This window comes from Squalius cephalus, assembly GCF_949319135.1.
Source record: "Squalius cephalus genome assembly, chromosome: 2".
Taxonomy (NCBI): Eukaryota; Metazoa; Chordata; class Actinopteri; order Cypriniformes; family Leuciscidae; genus Squalius; species Squalius cephalus.
The window spans coordinates 16,249,997-16,267,564 of record NC_137123.1 but is presented as its reverse complement, the minus strand read 5'-3'; the positions used below and the strand labels follow the sequence as shown (position 1 = coordinate 16,267,564).

The 17,568-nt window shown below is 37.5% G+C and overlaps 1 protein-coding gene across 1 annotated transcript in view; it reads right to left on the bottom strand.

Moving 5' to 3' along the window:
• Window positions 1–1,361: 1,361 nt before the first annotated feature.
• The window catches only part of LOC307149171 (uncharacterized protein), a gene marked incomplete at its 5' end in the record, with an annotated part of 29,985 nt that continues 13,778 nt past the window's right edge, over window positions 1,362–17,568 (bottom strand). Inside the window, 5 exons of the mRNA XM_079855321.1 lie at window positions 1,362–1,641; window positions 1,721–1,759; window positions 1,847–1,916; window positions 2,366–2,854; window positions 3,136–3,308. Coding sequence (XP_079711447.1) covers window positions 1,572–1,641; window positions 1,721–1,759; window positions 1,847–1,916; window positions 2,366–2,854; window positions 3,136–3,308 — 841 coding nt within the window. The 3' untranslated portion in view covers window positions 1,362–1,571. The remainder of the gene's footprint in view (window positions 1,642–1,720; window positions 1,760–1,846; window positions 1,917–2,365; window positions 2,855–3,135; window positions 3,309–17,568) is intronic.

Below are 17,568 nucleotides of genomic sequence, written 5' to 3'. Positions count from 1 at the left end.
AAGGATTCAATTTCTAAAAAGAAGAAAAAAAAAGGCTAAACAAATGATCCTTATCTGAAAATATATGAAATACGCCACTGATTTTTGGGATTCTGTTCAACCTGAATGCATAGATGCAATATGGGCTCCAAGAAACAATCCTGAATTATTAACCCTCCATTTAGTATTTTCCATTTCACTGCTTTTCAATTTCTCCTTATGGTGTAAAGGTTTTCCAGGTCTAACCCTACTTCTCATTACGGCCCTTTGTCGAGTGACCCGAGAACGAGCGGTCAGCCTTTGATCGTCCACGGCCCACTTGAAGACCGCGGAGAAGATTGCGGGGTCATTACAGCGCTCGGGGCTCGGAATGAAATAAGTCTACCTGACAAAAAATGTGGTTCTGGTAAAAAGAAAAAGTGGTCATATCTGAGATTTTAAAAAAGAACAACTCGAGCCTGAGGTTTGTTACTGTGTTGACATTAGGTTGCAACTTTTAGTGACAGTACATTAAAGACAGTTGCTTGTACTGTTAAATATAAGCTATGGTGGTTTACGGTCTTCACTGTGGCTTTTAAAAACATCCCTACAAAACTACAGGTTATAGGAACACGTCCTTCATCATGGAGTCCAAATATATTTATTATCCTAGCAGACATTTTGACATCAGAGATGAACTAAAGATCGTTCAAAAGTTTGGGGTCGGTAATATGTTTTTGAAAGAGGTCCCTTATGTTCACCAAGGCTGATAAAAATAAGGTAAAAACAGTAATAATGTGAAATATTATTACAAAATAACTGTTTTCTATTTGATTATATTGTAAAATGTAATTTATTCCTGTGATCAAAGCTGAATTTTCAGCATCATTACTCCATTCTTCAGTGTCATCCTTCAGAAATCACTTTAATATGATGATTTAATGCTCAAGAAACATTTATGATTATTATCAATGTTGAAAAGAGTTGTGCTGCCTCATATTTTTGTGAAAACAATGATACATTTTTTTCAGGATTTTTTGAGAACAGCATTTATTTGAAATAGAAATGTTCTGTAACATTATAAATGTCTTTACTGTCACTTTTGATTAATTTATTACATCCTTGCTGAATAAAACTGTTTAAAAAAACAAAACTTAATCTTACTGACCCCAGACTTTCGAACGCTACTGGATGAGAACAAAGAGATCTTCAAAATGAACTCATCTAACCTTGAGAAGATAAAAACTTAAAGAGCCCAAGAATTGACTTGTTTTTCGAGTTTGAATCTTGCTAAAAGCTATTTCTTGTCATAAACAAGCCTTTATGTATATTTTAGAGTGTGGGATATTTTCTTTCTATAGAGTATTTTATTGGACAAAAATATGGATAAACCTTTTTTTCCCCCCCAAGAATAATAATAACCTCAAATTCAATTTTCTCCGTTTTTCTCAGGTACATTAACATACAAATGTTCTAAAAGCCTAAAGGTCCAATTTTGAGTTCACTGGGTCGTTAAGTATGTGAAAATGTAACCGTTGAATCTCCTGCATGTGATTGAAAAACGGCTTCAGCAGTGAAGATGGTCGTTCCAGCCGTCGGATGGAGAAGCCTTTTTAAGCACACTCAGCGAAATACTTTGAAGGAACGACAGAGCGACACTCCTTCACCAGAACCATTGCCAACCTGAAGCACATAAATACACATGTACTGGAGCTCAGAGCTGGAGGACAATCACAGGAACAGTTACGGTGTTCATACTCACATCTTAGCGAGCAATCTCTTCTTGGGATTGAAGCCACTGCTAGAAACAAAGATATTTGGATATTTGAATCTGAAACTGATCGTATATGTGCATTTGTGCAGTTGCTTTTGCGTGCGTGAAACTTACAACTTGCTGCGGCTTCCCGCCAAAGTCTTCAAGCAAGCGATGTCATCAGTGATGTCATCATTAACGAGAGCTGTCAAGGTAAAAGAAAGACAGGAAGACATGAAGCTTGAATATATATCTCATGTTAACTCTTGGAGTGTTTGGCATGGTAATGACAATGTTGATATATTTGGTGTTGGCGGAATAGATATTGCTGTTACATACGCAACACATTGCTGTGAGCAAGTAAGACACGCTGCTGCTGTACAATATTATGCACATGAATTACCCGTAGCATACAGGTGGAGCTGGGGAAGGTGGAGGGTTTCTGAAAGTGCACTGCAAACTGCAACAGCAAATGCTGACCAGGTATGTAAAGTGTAAAGCAGCGAGCTCATTGGCTAGCAGGAACCAATCAGCTGTGCCCTATAGAGGACCTTTTAGCCTGCGCCATCTAGAGTTTCATGACAGAACTTTGTGTGTATATATATTTACATTTGTTGAGGAATTTGGGATATGTAATATTTGTTCTCCACTCACCACTGCACTCCAGACCACAAAGGTTTAGCGATCCACTCAATCCGGAATCACAAGCCACGCGATCGCTCAGCTGGAAGATTCCCAACAGGTTCCATGCGATGACATCTACACGTTCCTCCTCCTCTGAGCTGTCTCCGGAGCTGTCCTCCTCGGACGTCGCCTCTGAGCCGCTTCCAGACGAGTCAGCGGGGATCTTTTCTGGGAACAGATCATGGTGCCACGTCCAGAAAAGTTCCTTTGCTCCTTGTTTCTCAAAGGTCTTGCCCTCAGGGACAGATCTTCCATGTCTTCCCTTGGGATGACTTCGTGTTTGAACAGGGATTATGTGTTCTTCTTCCATTTTCTCATCATCGTCTTCCTTTGCTGGTGGTTTTTCGTCTTTTGGTTTGGGAGGAATTTGGAACGGGGGTCTGATCTTGTCTTGGTTGATCCGGACGCTGGTGACGAGGCTGGTGTTGAAGCCGGAAATGTTTTCCACATTACAAACAACTGAAAGAAAGAGAAGGAAATAATTTGGCGGACACTTGAATATAAAAATATGAATGGGATTTGAGAGATTTTCAGTGAAAATGGCAAATTTGGGCCTTTTCCTCAGACAATCTTTTCTATGACTATTGGGTACAGACAGTTTATTTTCAACCCCATCTCAGAGGAAAAAGTAACTATTTTACCAGTTGGTGATTTCATGTGAATGACATTGTACACTTTTATTCAAATTAAGGTGGTGTTGTGTTTTTTAGGTACTTTTTAAAGCAGAAAGAGTTACTCACGTCTAGCGATGAATTTGTCCACGGTTGTTTTGTCTCCCATGGCTTCAGTCGCCTGAATCTGAGCCGCCTCGAGTTGAGCCTTCAGCTCACATTTACTGAGAATCCGTCCCTCAGTTGCACTGGACACCAGCAGAACCAGAGCCAACGCCGACAACATCTTCACTGGGAGAACGCTGTGGATCAAACACGACACATTCAATACAGAAATTCATATAACAGTAAGCTTTCAGAAAACGATTCTTTTCCACTTTCAGGCTTTTGGATAATGCTAACTAATAGCAAATTTAAGTATTTGAACTATTTTTAAAAATCGATTTATTTTATAATTTAAAGACCATTCATAACAAGGACAATAACTGTAATGATAACTATGACTAAAGTTTTAATAATCAGAGAATAGTGGAGTTCACGCCACAGCGATAACAACATCATTTGAATCATTTTCTGAAAGTTTTTTTTCCAGCTGATGAACGATAAAAACACTGACAGGCAATCAGAATGACTATAATGCGGGAGCATTTAAAACAACAGCTGCCATAACTGCGGTGAGCACTTATAATAAACAATGTTATCGTCCGTTTGTGTGTGGATGCTGTTGATATAGTAGCCTAGAGATAAAGTTATAAAAATCATATAGCCTAAATAGGCTATATAGTTATATAAATCATTGTATATATAAAAGAATAGCAATTCCACACAACAACTATAACGACAAATGCACAGAGAAATTACATTGTGAAAATCATCAGAACTATTTTTGAACAATAAAAACATTGACAGCCAATCAGAATCCATCCTGCTGTGACAAGCGCGAGCATTTAAAGCCACAGACAAAACTGCAGCACGTGCTTATAATGAAAAGAACGATATCATGCGCTGCCTAATATAATTATTGTTATAGTTATCTTTACAGTTATCGTTCTTGGTGTGAATGGGCTTTAAAAATCAAGTCCTGTCCTGCAATTTTTTTCTCTCTGAAAAAAGTGGCCTATGGTAAATCATACTTCAGTAAAATACTGGAAACTGTTGTTGCAAAGTCAGTGTCACGTAAACGACAGAAAATTCAAGCCCAGAAAAGGGCTTTGAGTGTGTCTGAGAGGAGATAAAAGGAAAGCCACGCTGAGCTTTAGTAGCAGGTGTGCAAATGTTTATGTGTCTGAAGACGTGAGACACATTTATAAGGAGAGAAATAAGCATAACTGCTTGACTAGCCCCTGTCAGAGAGACATGCTGGGTGACGCTTTCCTCTGTTTCAGCCTCAATTTTTAGTCACTTTGTGGAGAGAAAACACTTTAAAAACGAGCTCCAACTGACACATTAGCACCCCGAACCTTTTTTTTTTAAGATGCAGAGACCATTTAAAAAGAAAGTATGTTACATAAACCTCCCCGAATCAAAACAAACGAAATTGTCATTAAGTGCTACGTGAGGACACCCAGTGCCAGTCAGACCAAATCAATAATGTTTTAAATATCAAATGTTCAAATAAGAGAAGTGCCATCACTAGCCTTACCAGAGGATGTGCTGAGAAGATTCCTCACTGGTTTGCTGCTGGTTCTTATATATGTATATCAGTGAACCTGTAATTATATCAGTACTGTGTTCCGGCCACACCAAGACCAACATTTAGGACAGGCAGGTCAGCCTATGTGACAAAAGCTTCATTCTTTCATTGTTGTTTTACCTTTGGTTTTCCTTCAGTTTTGTAACCTTGACAGTGTACTTAAGGGGTGTTTAAATACTCCACATTTTGAAACACTTATTGTCACTTTGATAAGAGCCACATAGTCACGCAGTGATGTGAGTTATTCAAATAGAGAAACTAGAAACATAATGCAAAGTGTCCATAATCACGCAACAGCAAACACATTTTCTTTCTGGTACAATGCTTGACAGCAAAGCACAGAACTGAACTGTTATAGTTTTGGTTTTACTGCCTCTAACATTTACAAAATCCCTCCTTGTGACAACAGTGCAGCATTAAAGAGGCTTTCACGACGATGTTATCCAGCTCTGGAATGTTTTTCAGTCCCAAATGATTCATTAGTTTTGTGCAGAACAATGTTTTCGTTCTAAGATTTTTTTTGCAAATCATTCAGTTTTGGTTATGTAAATGTTAAAATGCCCAGTTTTCTTAATGTTAGAGGAACATTTTTTTTATTTAAAAGGTTAGTATGTGTTCCTGAAACATTCTTTCAACTTTTAATTTTTATTATCAACTCGACATTCTAGGAATGTTGATTTGTAACATTCCGAGAACGTAAAAATGTCCAGTTTTCTTAATGTTAATAGAATGTCATATAAAGGTTAGTATGATTTTCCTCAAACATTCGAACACCTGATGTTAACAAGCAGAATCACTGAAGAAAAGAGAAACAACAAGAACAGAAACTACAACTGACTTCAGCCACAATCAACTGAAGAAAAAAGAAGACATTGAGGGGTTATTTATACAACACCCTTTTCAACTAAAAATGTAAAACTTTTTGGCCCCGTTTACACGTAAATGGCTATTTTGAAAAACGGAGACATTTCCCTTCGTTTGTGCCCTTCGTTTACACGCAAACGGAGAATTCGCCTCTGAAAACGATTCTTTCTAAAAACTCCGGCCAGAGTGGAGATTTTGGAAAACTTCGAGTTTTAGGCAGCGACGTCACAGAATGTGACTATTTTCGGGATTCTGATTGGCTAACGTGGGCTTGAGTTTCTCGTTACACTGCCACCTACAAGTTTGGCATGCTCTATACACGGGTTTGTGTGCACGATGTTATTTTTGAAAACGAAGAGGGGTGAAATGTCCATTTATGAAAATAGCCATCCACGTGTAAACGTAGCCTTTATGCGTTTTGGCCATTCACTTACACAACAACAGCGTTTTGAGTGCCTGAAAATGCAAACTTTTGAAAACTGGTTTCAAAGTGCAAGTTTTTGAAAACGGTCTCTGTGTAAACAACAAAAACGCAGATCTGTGAAGACGATGAGGTCATACACATGCGTATTACGTGTTCAGTGTTTCATCGCCATCTAATGGCCTGGCAGCAAAATACAGCGTTTTTAATAATTTTTGCAGATCGTTTTGACAATGGTTTCATCTGTACGCGGAAAACTCAAAGGAAAAACTTCTCCGTTTGAAGCATATCGTTGTCGTGTAAACATACCCTGAATCTCAAGATCTCATCTAAACAACTCCACAAACAGCATTACCAGCTTCACATATTACTAACCAGATTGACCTTCTTTCTTTATTTTAGTTCGAATAATGATGTTTAAAGAATGTTTTCAAAAGCATGCATATTGTAGATACTTACAACATCAGCAAACAGACAGAATCATACAATTACACTTCCAGTGGGTTTTTTCGGGCATTTTAAAAAGCAAACTGGTCGCCAGGGTGTTGCTATGGTGTTCTGAGTGGCTTTTAGTTGCTATGTGTTTTCTAGCAGGGTTCCATTCGGAACTGAATTGAGAATGCCTTTAAATTCTGATTCCATTTGTGATTTTAATTGAGGCAATTTGAAATCACAATTCAAATTTGAAAAGACATTCATATAACTGTAATTTTAACTACAAAACCAACTCACTTAGACTAAATGGCTTCCTGCCTCATTTGAGATAAAAAGCCCAGGCAGACAGAACAGACACAACCTTTGCTGGATAACCTGACTGATGCCAAACTTGGTGCGGCACATCGTGACAGAACTTAAATATTTTGCCGCATTATACCTTGAGCACGCAGAGTTTATCAAGCTGAACATCAGTCAGATGCTTCGCAGACGCAGGTTTGACGCCTACAGACTTTGTAAGCAAATGTCAAATTTAACAACCATCATGTTCTCTACATGCTTGAGCGAAAGAGACTTTAGTTGTTTTTCCCCCCGGCTGAACAGAAAGTAGATGATTTGGGCATACATTCAGAAACTGCTTTTAAACTCTGATCTATTGAGTATCGTGGGAGGCCGGTGTCAACACTTGCGTTTTGAGTGTATTCATAAGATGAGCACGCTGGGCCATTCAGATGATGGATTACGCATGTGTTTTCTGAGTCTTCACACATGAGAGTGAAGGCTGTCTCCATCCGCACACATCTCTCATTAAAACCGGGTTTTATCATTAGATTGATCATTGTTTCTTGTGTTCAGAGTGGCCTTGCGCTGAACAGAAGACGTGTTGATTCCTCTAGTGGACAAAGAGAAGTACATTAATAGAAAGTACAAGCTTGAAAAAGAAGTTAAAGTTTCAGGTCATTTTAGGTTTTAGGCTTTGGTTCTGAGTGAATTAAAACTTGAGGAGTGAGTATTTTAAAAACTGCAGGGCTTCTCACTTTATCACATTTTTCGGTAGCAATCCAGCAGCTCAGCTGTTTTCAGAAAGGTAGCTTTTCCAATAAAAGCTGCTTGTTTAATGAGTTGCAGAGTAGTAGCTTCACATGGTTGCAGTGTGTCAAATACTCTTGAAAAATGCGACCTCTCTCTCTCTTAGGTTTGCTTGACAGTTCATGGAAATTAATTATTATTATTTTTTATTTATTTGAGCAAAGAAGTGCATGTATGGCATTTTGTGTCTTGTTTTTTTCTGCCGTGTCTTCTGCCGCAGATGAAGAGTATCATAACACAACGTGACACCACCTTTTCTGAGTAAATGTAGAGATAGAGGTTAAATGGATGCAAACGACAAAAGACCAATCACAGATCAGTATGCAAATAGACTCGGAATGCAAATGTTAGAGTGATGTCATAGCAGTCAGCCAGATTTTAAATCAAATCCAAAGTTGTGTCCTAAATGACTATACTTAGACACTATGTACTCAATTGTGTAGAGTATGAACGGTATAAAGTTATTTTGTCATCCTCCCCTTAGCTACGTAACTAAAGCAGCGACAGGTGAGTGCATGAAGTGTTTAACATTCCACACTTTGTTTTTTTGGTGTTGTTTTTTCGGTTAAGTGCATCTTCAGTGCACTTTTTTTATTTGTAATTTTCAATGTGAACACAATACTCACTATTATTACTACGAAACGTAGAAGAGTGCACAAGAAGCACCTCAAGTTTAGACTAGCTTGCATTTTTTTGTAAGCAAATTGATAAACAAACAGAGAAAGAGACTGCAGAAGTCTTGTTTTACAAGCATTCATTTTATAGGGAGTGGCGGCACTGACCGCACATTTTACCAGATAAGATATCTGTTTATTTTTGTCTATGATGTTTGTCAATGTCGCTCAGGATCTGCTGCGCACCCAATCCTCCACCATCGTCCTGTCAGTCATCTCCTTACTCTCGTCATGTGATCAGTGAAGTCTGATGTACTGGAATGTAACTGACTGTCACAGCAAGCCTGACCATGTCCCTTTAGGGGCTCCGTAGAACGTGTTACTCATTTTCCGTACTCATTCGGATTTAGGCTTCGGGCACATCCCTACTTGAGTGAACTGACCTTGCTGAAGCGCTGTGTGTTCAAGGTTCGATTTACTGTGTAATTTATGACTCTTTGGTGTGTGTGTGTGTGTAAAGGTTCTTGTAATTGCAGTTCAGTAAGGGTTGACAGGGTGCAATGTTAATCCCCTACACACACAAGCACAAAAGAACACTTGACATTTTCAAGCAGAAGGATTACTCACCGATTCAATTAGTTTATCTCTCTGAATCTCCTATTTCTCTCTGTACCTCTTAAAGCTCGAAGAGTTAATAAACAGCCCTGGTGTAGGAACAGTCAGCCGCACTACAACATATCAAGAAACCAAAACTCTTTACGCTATGTATGTATGTATATATATATACAGTGCTATGCATAAGTTTAGACACCCCTGCTAAAGTTGACTAAAAAGAGGAATAAAAAATCATCTTTTGGAAATTGAACTTAATGCCTTAATTAAAAAAATTAGGAAAAATCCAACCTTTAAGGACACCAATTTTCTTTGTGAATGAATAATGTATTGTAAATAAATAAATGTTCTTCCTTAAAATACAGGGTGCATAAGTTTGGACACCCCTATGTTAAATTCCCATAGAGGCAGGCAGATTTTTATTTTTAAAGGCCAGTTACTTCATGGATCCAGGATACTATGCATCCTGATAAAGTTCCCTTGGCCTTTGGAATTAAAATAGCCCCACATCATCACATAGCCTTCACCATACCTAGAGATTGGCATGGAGTACTTTCCATAAGATCATCTCTCAATGCAAATCAAACCAGCTATTAGGCTAACTGAAATAAAACCATGCCAATCTCTAGGTATGGTGAAGGCTATGTGATGATGTGGGGCTATTTTAATTCCAAAGGCCAAGGGAACTTTATCAGGATGCATAGTATCCTGGATCCATGAAGTAACTGGCCTATTTATTTACGATATTCATTCACAAAGAAAATTGGTGTCCTTAAAGGTTGGATTTTTCCTAATTTTTTAAATTAAGGCATTAAGTTCAATTTCCAAAAAATGATTTTTTATTCCTCTTTTTAGTCAACTTTAGCATGGGTGTCTAAACTTATGCATAGCACTGTATATATAATGTATATGCGTGATTACACATCTTTAACCGCACATTAATATTGAGGCAAGTTGCTATGTTGCCTATAAACCGTAAATAACCTAAAGTGGTAAAATCACTAATAATGCGCAACCTCTCGTGGCTCAGCTTTGTTTCTTCTTCATCATCTTCCCTGCATTCACAGAGGAAAGCAAACACACACTGCAAATCATCTTCTGTTGTCCGACTGTTTATCGCTGGTAACAATCTCAAGAACAGCTTCTGTTTGTCCTGTGTCCGTGTGTTTTATGGGCTGTTTGCATTGATTTATAGTCTGCATGTGCACAACTCTTTAAATATATCCCTCTTCTTTATTTAAACTTTCAGTTAATAAGGCCAGAAAAGTTATTTCTGGTTGTTATTCATCTGTTTGAACAGTACGTCTACGACTTTATATGCACATTCGGCTTTAAAAGTGTGCTTGCGCTTCTTTCTTTCAAATAAAAGACACTTTGATATGTTATCTAATGCAGTGGTGTTCTGACATTGATTTATATATTGTTTAGTCGTAGTCGTTTATTTTGGCTCAGCTGGTCCCTTCACTTTGTAAGTGACATTCTCTAAAGGCCTTGTCTTGGTGACCTTGTGGTGTGAAGTTCAGGTAAAGCATTGTGATTAATGAGTTGTGACTGAAATCTTTGGTGATGAAAATGCTCTTACGTAATGTGTGATCATTTTGATGGTGTGGGATGAGAAGGCCAGACAGCGATACTCCCCGAGGAGCTGACGCACCTGTTTCAAACACCTTGACCTCCTGCGTTCCTCCTCTGCAGGAACACTGAGTAATCGACCCGCACCGTCTCTCGCCTTCATTAGAGCTCTCCCCAAAATCACAATGCAGTTTAACTCACCCTCGTGTCTTTCAAAACCCATTTTTCTGGGAAAAACACACACACAAAAAAGAAAGATTTTATAAATCTTTACACATTTACAGTACCTATCAAGCTCCAAAAACGAACAAGATGTCCACTTGTCTGCAGATGGTTGTGCATCTTAGTCATTCAAGTGTAGGAGAAACACTTGGTTACACAATCAGGATAACACACTCTGCAAAATCAAAATCTGTCTGGTGTGAGGAAAGAGTTTGGCTTGGATTCAAACAGGAAAATTCATCTTTTAGTGATTTTTTTTTTACATCATTACCCTACAAAAATATCAAAATGAATTTTAAATCAGAAATGAAACCCGTGCTCAGCATAAATAGGTGCTATGCATGAATGGCACTTTAACGTGTAAATGTTTTTTTTGTTTGTTTTTTAAATTTTTAGAAAGATGATTCTGAAGGAAATATGAGTGGTGTTTGCTCTTAAAAAGCTGCCAATTCAATGCTAAAGTATTCCTACACTCTTAAAAAATAAAGATCTCAAAAATGGAAAAAACATTTTGGGTTCCCCAAAGAACCTTTCAATTAATAGTTTTTAAAATATTTTTTGTTTTGAGAAGAACATTTTTTTATAATCTAAAGAACCTTTTTCCAAAGAATCTTGTGTCCAATGCAAAGGTTCCATGGATATTAAAGGTTCTTGATGGAACTGTTGATGCCAATAAAGAACTTTTAGTTTTAAGAGTGTAATGTGTTCTGGCTGCTTGTTTACTCAAGTGTTTGGCTCAGGGCAAATCTGGTATTTTTTCACCTGTTTTATGGCCTTTCCTCAATACTCTTAAAAATAATGGCATCAGTGTTTCAATTCATTCTATTACATTAACCTTTCCATTCTTTGTAGTGGAAAAAGGTTCTTCAGAATTTTAAAATGTTCTTCACATTTAGGGGCCGTTTACACAACACCGTTTTCAACTTTTTCATGCGTTTTGTCTGTTTACACGACAACAGCTTTTTGGGGGCCTGGAAATGTAAACTTGTGAAAGCGGGTTTCAAAGTGCAAGTTTTTGAAAACGATACTGTTATCGTCTCTGTGTGAACTACAAAAATGTGAATTTGTGAAAACGGTGACGTCATGTTCATGTGTGTTACCAGACAGCAACATAGTGTCGGCCCAGATCCGGCCCACATCTGGACGTGTCCACATGTACCAGATGTGGGCCGGATCTGGGCCGAAACAATGTTGCTGTCTGTATTTTACAAAGTGACATCGCCAACTACTGGCCTGGCAGCAGAATAACACAGCGTTTTTAGTCGTTTTCGCGGATCCGTGTGAACAGGGATCATTTTGACAACGTTGTCGTCTGTTTGCAAAAAACTAAAGGAAAATCGTTTCCGTTTTTAATACACTGTTGTCGTGTAAATGTACCATAAGAATGTGAAGGTTCTGTTCACTGAAAGGCTGGGGAACACAAAATGGTTCTTGTCTCACATTGCTGTGAAAACACGCTTTTGTAACCTTTATTTTGAAAAGTGAACCAACAGCATTATTTCAGCTATAATTGGACAAGTAATGCACAGAAGTTTAATACTTATGGTTGTTGTTTATCACTAACCCTATATGATCAAAAACCAACAACAACTGCCTTAAAAGGTCATGAGCCGGATTCGAACTCACGCCACCCGCATGAGCACCACAGAACATCCCGTGAGAGTGACCACATGCAGCCCCAACAAAACGCAATAACTCTTCATTATTTTCACATTTGTATGCAAGTCCCCAGTGTGTTCATTTGTGATGTTTCTATTAATGTGAGGCAACTGTCGAAAAAAAAAAAAAAAAAAAAGCGGCTTAATTGCAGTTTTTTTTTATTACAGAGGAAGTGGAACTAATCCTACTTTGATTTGCATGTCAAGGTACAAAAAGAACAAAGAAAAAGAAGAGAATTTTCATGACAATCACATAATTATGATGGTAAAGCCAGAACAATTGTTAAAAAGTAATATCTCTGGTTTCTCACCTGCGTTGACTGTTTAGCGCTCTACAATCAAACTCATTTACATTTTAATGAGGATGAGAGAATACAGAGGAACGGGGATGAAAACCCAACTGATTGACTGCTTTATAGAAGGAAAGAGGGAATGAGCAGAAAGATTGAGGTGAATGGGAATGAAAGACCAGGGAGAAAATTTGAAGGTTTTGAGGATGAAAGAAAAAGAAAGGTTGAGCTGGACAGTCAGCACTCATTACACATATCTCATTTCACACCTCATAATATTTACTTTTGAAAAAAATCAAAGTTTGGTCAGTAAGATTTTTTTTAATAGAAATTAAACAAATAAATGCAGCCTTGGTGAGCAGAAGAGACTTCTTTCAAAAACATTATCAAATGACCCCACACATTTGAACTGTAGTTATGACTTATCGTTACTGCTTATTTCTTTTGACTTGACTTTTTTATCATCATGTTCTTACGGTTCTGTGCGTCACAGATGTTCCTGCCCAAATAGTGAGCGTTATAATCACTTTGATGTAGCGGCTATAGAGTCCTGCTTTGACTGAGTGAATACGTGCTAAAAAGTTGCATGGATAACTCTTCTTGAAGCACTTCTTCATCTTTCTTCCTTTGATCGCATATTTTTGGACTAAGTGCATGTTTTCTTTTTTAAATTCATGCAGTTTGGACATTCCTGCTAATGTAAAAAGTCTGAGCAGACACAAAAACACGAGATCCAACATTTAAATATACATAATTCATAATTCTGACATGCCATTTTAAAATGCATCAACTTCCTTGATGTGGTTTAACAGTTTCAATTGTATTTTTGCTTCAGGTCTTACAATAAAATTAGCTTTTGGAAGTAACATATTGTTTTTGACCTTCCACGCCTCAAATTCACTCCTTAGATCTAAATAGTTACAAAAACTATGCGCATTTATTTCATTTGTGTGAAACTGCGTAAAGCTGGTATTTCTATCCTCCAGACGAACAGCAAACCCTGACTGAAACTTTTGATGGGGCTTCTCACAAAGACTCAAGACTGAATAAATAATAAATGTCTCATAAATAATTGAGGTATAAGGATTCGGTTCATATATGACATCCATTTAGACGTGAATGGGAAGTCCCGATAAGACACTAGGATAAATATACATGTGTGTGTGAGAGAGGCCACTGTTTTCCCACATCTTGTAAACCACCACATAAAGCTCAATTAGATTCAAACCTAAATTCCTCTGGAGAATGGCAAAGCTGGAGCGCTTGTCTCGCCCTCCATCAGCCGATGTCACTTAATGCATGAATCTTTCTTTCTGCAGACCCAAAAAAGGTAAGGATTGATTATAATAGAGAATGACACCCGTGTACATTCCCGTCACGCAGACTTCGTCAAGATCTCTTCTGAGAGTTCAAATATGTCTCCACTAGTTGTAAACCCATGACAGGGCTAAATGTGTGGGGTTCATGAGAGCTGCAGTCCCGGATAAACACTGTGGACGCACTAAATGAAGCGAAACAGACTACGAAAATAAATGGTTTTCCTCAAACACTGGCCATGGATCATATGCGCTTGGTTATCCTTTATGTTTTATGCAACTCTGCCTTGGAATAAACTGAATAGATGTCAGTTTGCAGGCCTCAATGGTTCATTTCTGGTCTGTACAAATCCACAATGCATTCTTGTACATATATAAAAGACTTATGTTGCATTGTCATCTACACTGATTCACAGGCACTGACCTTCAATGAAAATATGAAACGTACAGCATTTATTGATGAAAAAGCACAGATTCGGTGTAATGTGAATATATGAGTGACAGTCCTTATTTATCTACCGAAGCCCTATTTGTTTGGTTTTGTTTTCTCGACGATCACGATTTTCTCTTGGAAAGTCACTCAAGTCTCAATCTGTTTGAATGCGTATTCAAAAAAATATTTATGCCTGATTTTACTGTAAGATTTGTATATTTGAATTACATATAAACCTTCCATGCATTTGGATATTTATGGTTTTACAGTTTTTCTCAGTCGCTTTGGTGCATTTCTCATAACACTATTTACATTTGCACAACAGTTAATGCAGTTCTCAAAACAATTAGTACAAACTGCAAAACCTAGTTGATAACCTGCAAAAGCGTGTCACTTGCTCAAAATGGATAGCTCATTCCTCAAAAGCAAGTATTTATGTCAATGAATGTGTCAGTGTCATCAAAATGAAAAGTCCTGACACCATCGTTTATGAACAAGATAGTCAAATGGCTTTGTCATGTTTTCATTATGACAGTTTACTCTGTAAATGTTTTCCAATGATAAAAGTCAGATCTTGGTGACACTACCTGAAAATGCTCAATACAGCACTAAATACTATTTGCACAGCCATTTGAAAAATACAGTAAAGTTACACATTACTGTATGTATGAGGTAACGGAGTACAAGACACTGAATATGTATGTTTCACATTTTTACTGCATTTGCTCTTTGCAATTCTAATTTGTTCACAGCATTGTGCAAAAGAAAAAATACACCATTATTTACAACAAACATAAACCCCCTTTGGGTAGAGCTGTGCACAACTGTAAACAATATTGCAGTAGGCCTATATACTGTACTGGAACTGAACATACAACATACATAGGACTGTAATCATTCATGCACATCCAGACGTTCCTCTCTGTCTGGTCACATAATTTCATCTACATCCCAGCGAATATCATCTCTTTCTCAATTGCAAATTGTTCAATTTAGGAGACTTTTTCAGGATTTTTTTGTTGTTGTTGTTTTTTTAAATGACAGATTTTGACAACTAGTTCAACATTTTTGTATGTAATGACTCAAGCAATGAAATGAGGACTATTAGTTTTATATGGAATGACTATTCATCATTCACAAGTATAGTTAATTTTGACTGACAAGACATAAGCAAATGATAATGTTATAAAACAGCAGAGAGTTGTATGAAAGCGACTGATGCATGTCCAAAAGCATTTGCAATTTGTTGGAAGGAATGAGAAACTGCTACTATGATGTGCACAAATGACTAAATGTTGTGGAGGTTGAACTAACTGTTGTGCAAATGTAAATAGTGATGTGAGAAATGCACCAAAGCGACTGAGAAAAACTGTAACCTTACAGTAACTAATAAAACAATACTATGCATATTTGTCAGCCATGCATGAATTAAACATATAGTACTAATTAGTAGTTCTAATATACTGACTAATACACAATAACCAGGTTCATATACATATCGATAAATCCAACTTGTTTCAATCGATAGATAGATAGATAGACAGCCAGAACGATAGATAGATAGATAGATAGATAGATAGACAGACAGACAGAAGGATTGATAGATAGACAGACAGAGAGATAGATATAGATAGATAGATAGATAGATAGATAGACAGAGAGATAGATAGATAGATAGATAGATAGATAGACAGACAGACAGACAGAAGGATTGATAGATAGACAGACAGAGAGATAGATATAGATAGATAGATAGATAGATAGATAGATAGATAGACAGAGAGATAGATAGATAGATAGATAGATAGATAGATAGATAGATAGACAGAGAGATAGATAGATAGATAGATAGATAGATAGATAGACAGACAGACAGACAGATAGATAGATAGATAGATAAATAGACAGAAGGATTGATAGATAGATAGACAGACAGACAGACAGACAGACAGAGAGATAGATAGATAGATAGATAGATAGATAGATAGATAGATAGATAGATAGACAGACAGACAGACAGACAGACAGACAGATGGATAGATAGATAGACAGAAGGATTGATAGATAGATAGACAGACAGACAGACAGAGAGATAGATAGATAGATAGATAGATAGACAGACAGACAGACAGACAGACAGACAGACAGACAGACAGACAGATAGATAGATAGATAGATAGATAGATAGATAGAAGGATAGATAGATTGATAGAATGATAGAACGATAGAACGATAGATAGACAGACAGACAGACAGACAGACAGACAAACAGATAGATAGATAGATAGATAGATAGATAGATAGACAGAAGGATTGATAGATAGATAGACAGACAGACAGACAGACAAACAGATAGATAGATAGATAGATAGATAGATAGATAGATAGATAGATAGATAGATAGATAGATAGATAGATAGATAGATAGATTTCTTCTAAAAGCAGATGCACTAAAGGAAGATTTTGATGGCTTTTCTTCTCTTGCTTCTGTAATTTCCTGTGGCAGAGTGATCTTGATCTTGATGTCTGTCCAGAACTGCAGCTGCTGCCAGAGACCCGGGCGCCTGAGCCTCCCTGAGTGGGGAGTGCAATTGGAAAGGAAAATAGTGGAAAAGAGGAGTATGACCATGAGTGTCAGTCAGCAGGTCTCTGAGATAAGATGCAGAGAGGGGCACGATCTCCCGCGCGTGACGCAGAGATGACGGACACGCTTCAGGTCGGACAGAAGGTTCTGGAGTGACATGGAATGAGAAATACTGATTACATTTCCAGCGGAGTGGAAAAAAGCTTTAGATTAGATGGCAACAAAGGAGTTTTTACCCCAGCGTGGAATGATATCAATTTCATTTTTTTTCTGACTTCAGTTCAGTGTTAACAGTGTTTTGACATCGTTCTCAAGGGATACTGTTTAAAAAAAAGAAAAAGATAATTAAATAAAAATGAGAAAACATCCAATCTAATCCACTTTCCTGAAATACTGTAAGCCTGTGTTCTTATAATTCATGACATTTAGAACAATAATGGTGCTAATTGTCAACTTAAATTTGGTTTGTTTTTCACACAAAGGTGGAAACGTGAACGGAAAAAGGTGTTTGTGTCACATGCTGACTGCTGGGCTCAGGATTGTCTTCAAAAACATTTCCATGAAATTGTAATGTTTTCTCCAGAAAGATTCTGACTGGTGGGAATTGTGCAGATTTCTCTAACCCCGTAAAAGACTGATTCCTTCCCACAATCTCTTCCTACACCCGTCCCACTACAGTCCTACTATCTTTAATTGTCTGTCCTTTCAGTGGCTTTGGTTCCGCCATTCATCATAAAGGCCATCATTAGGGAATCCAGT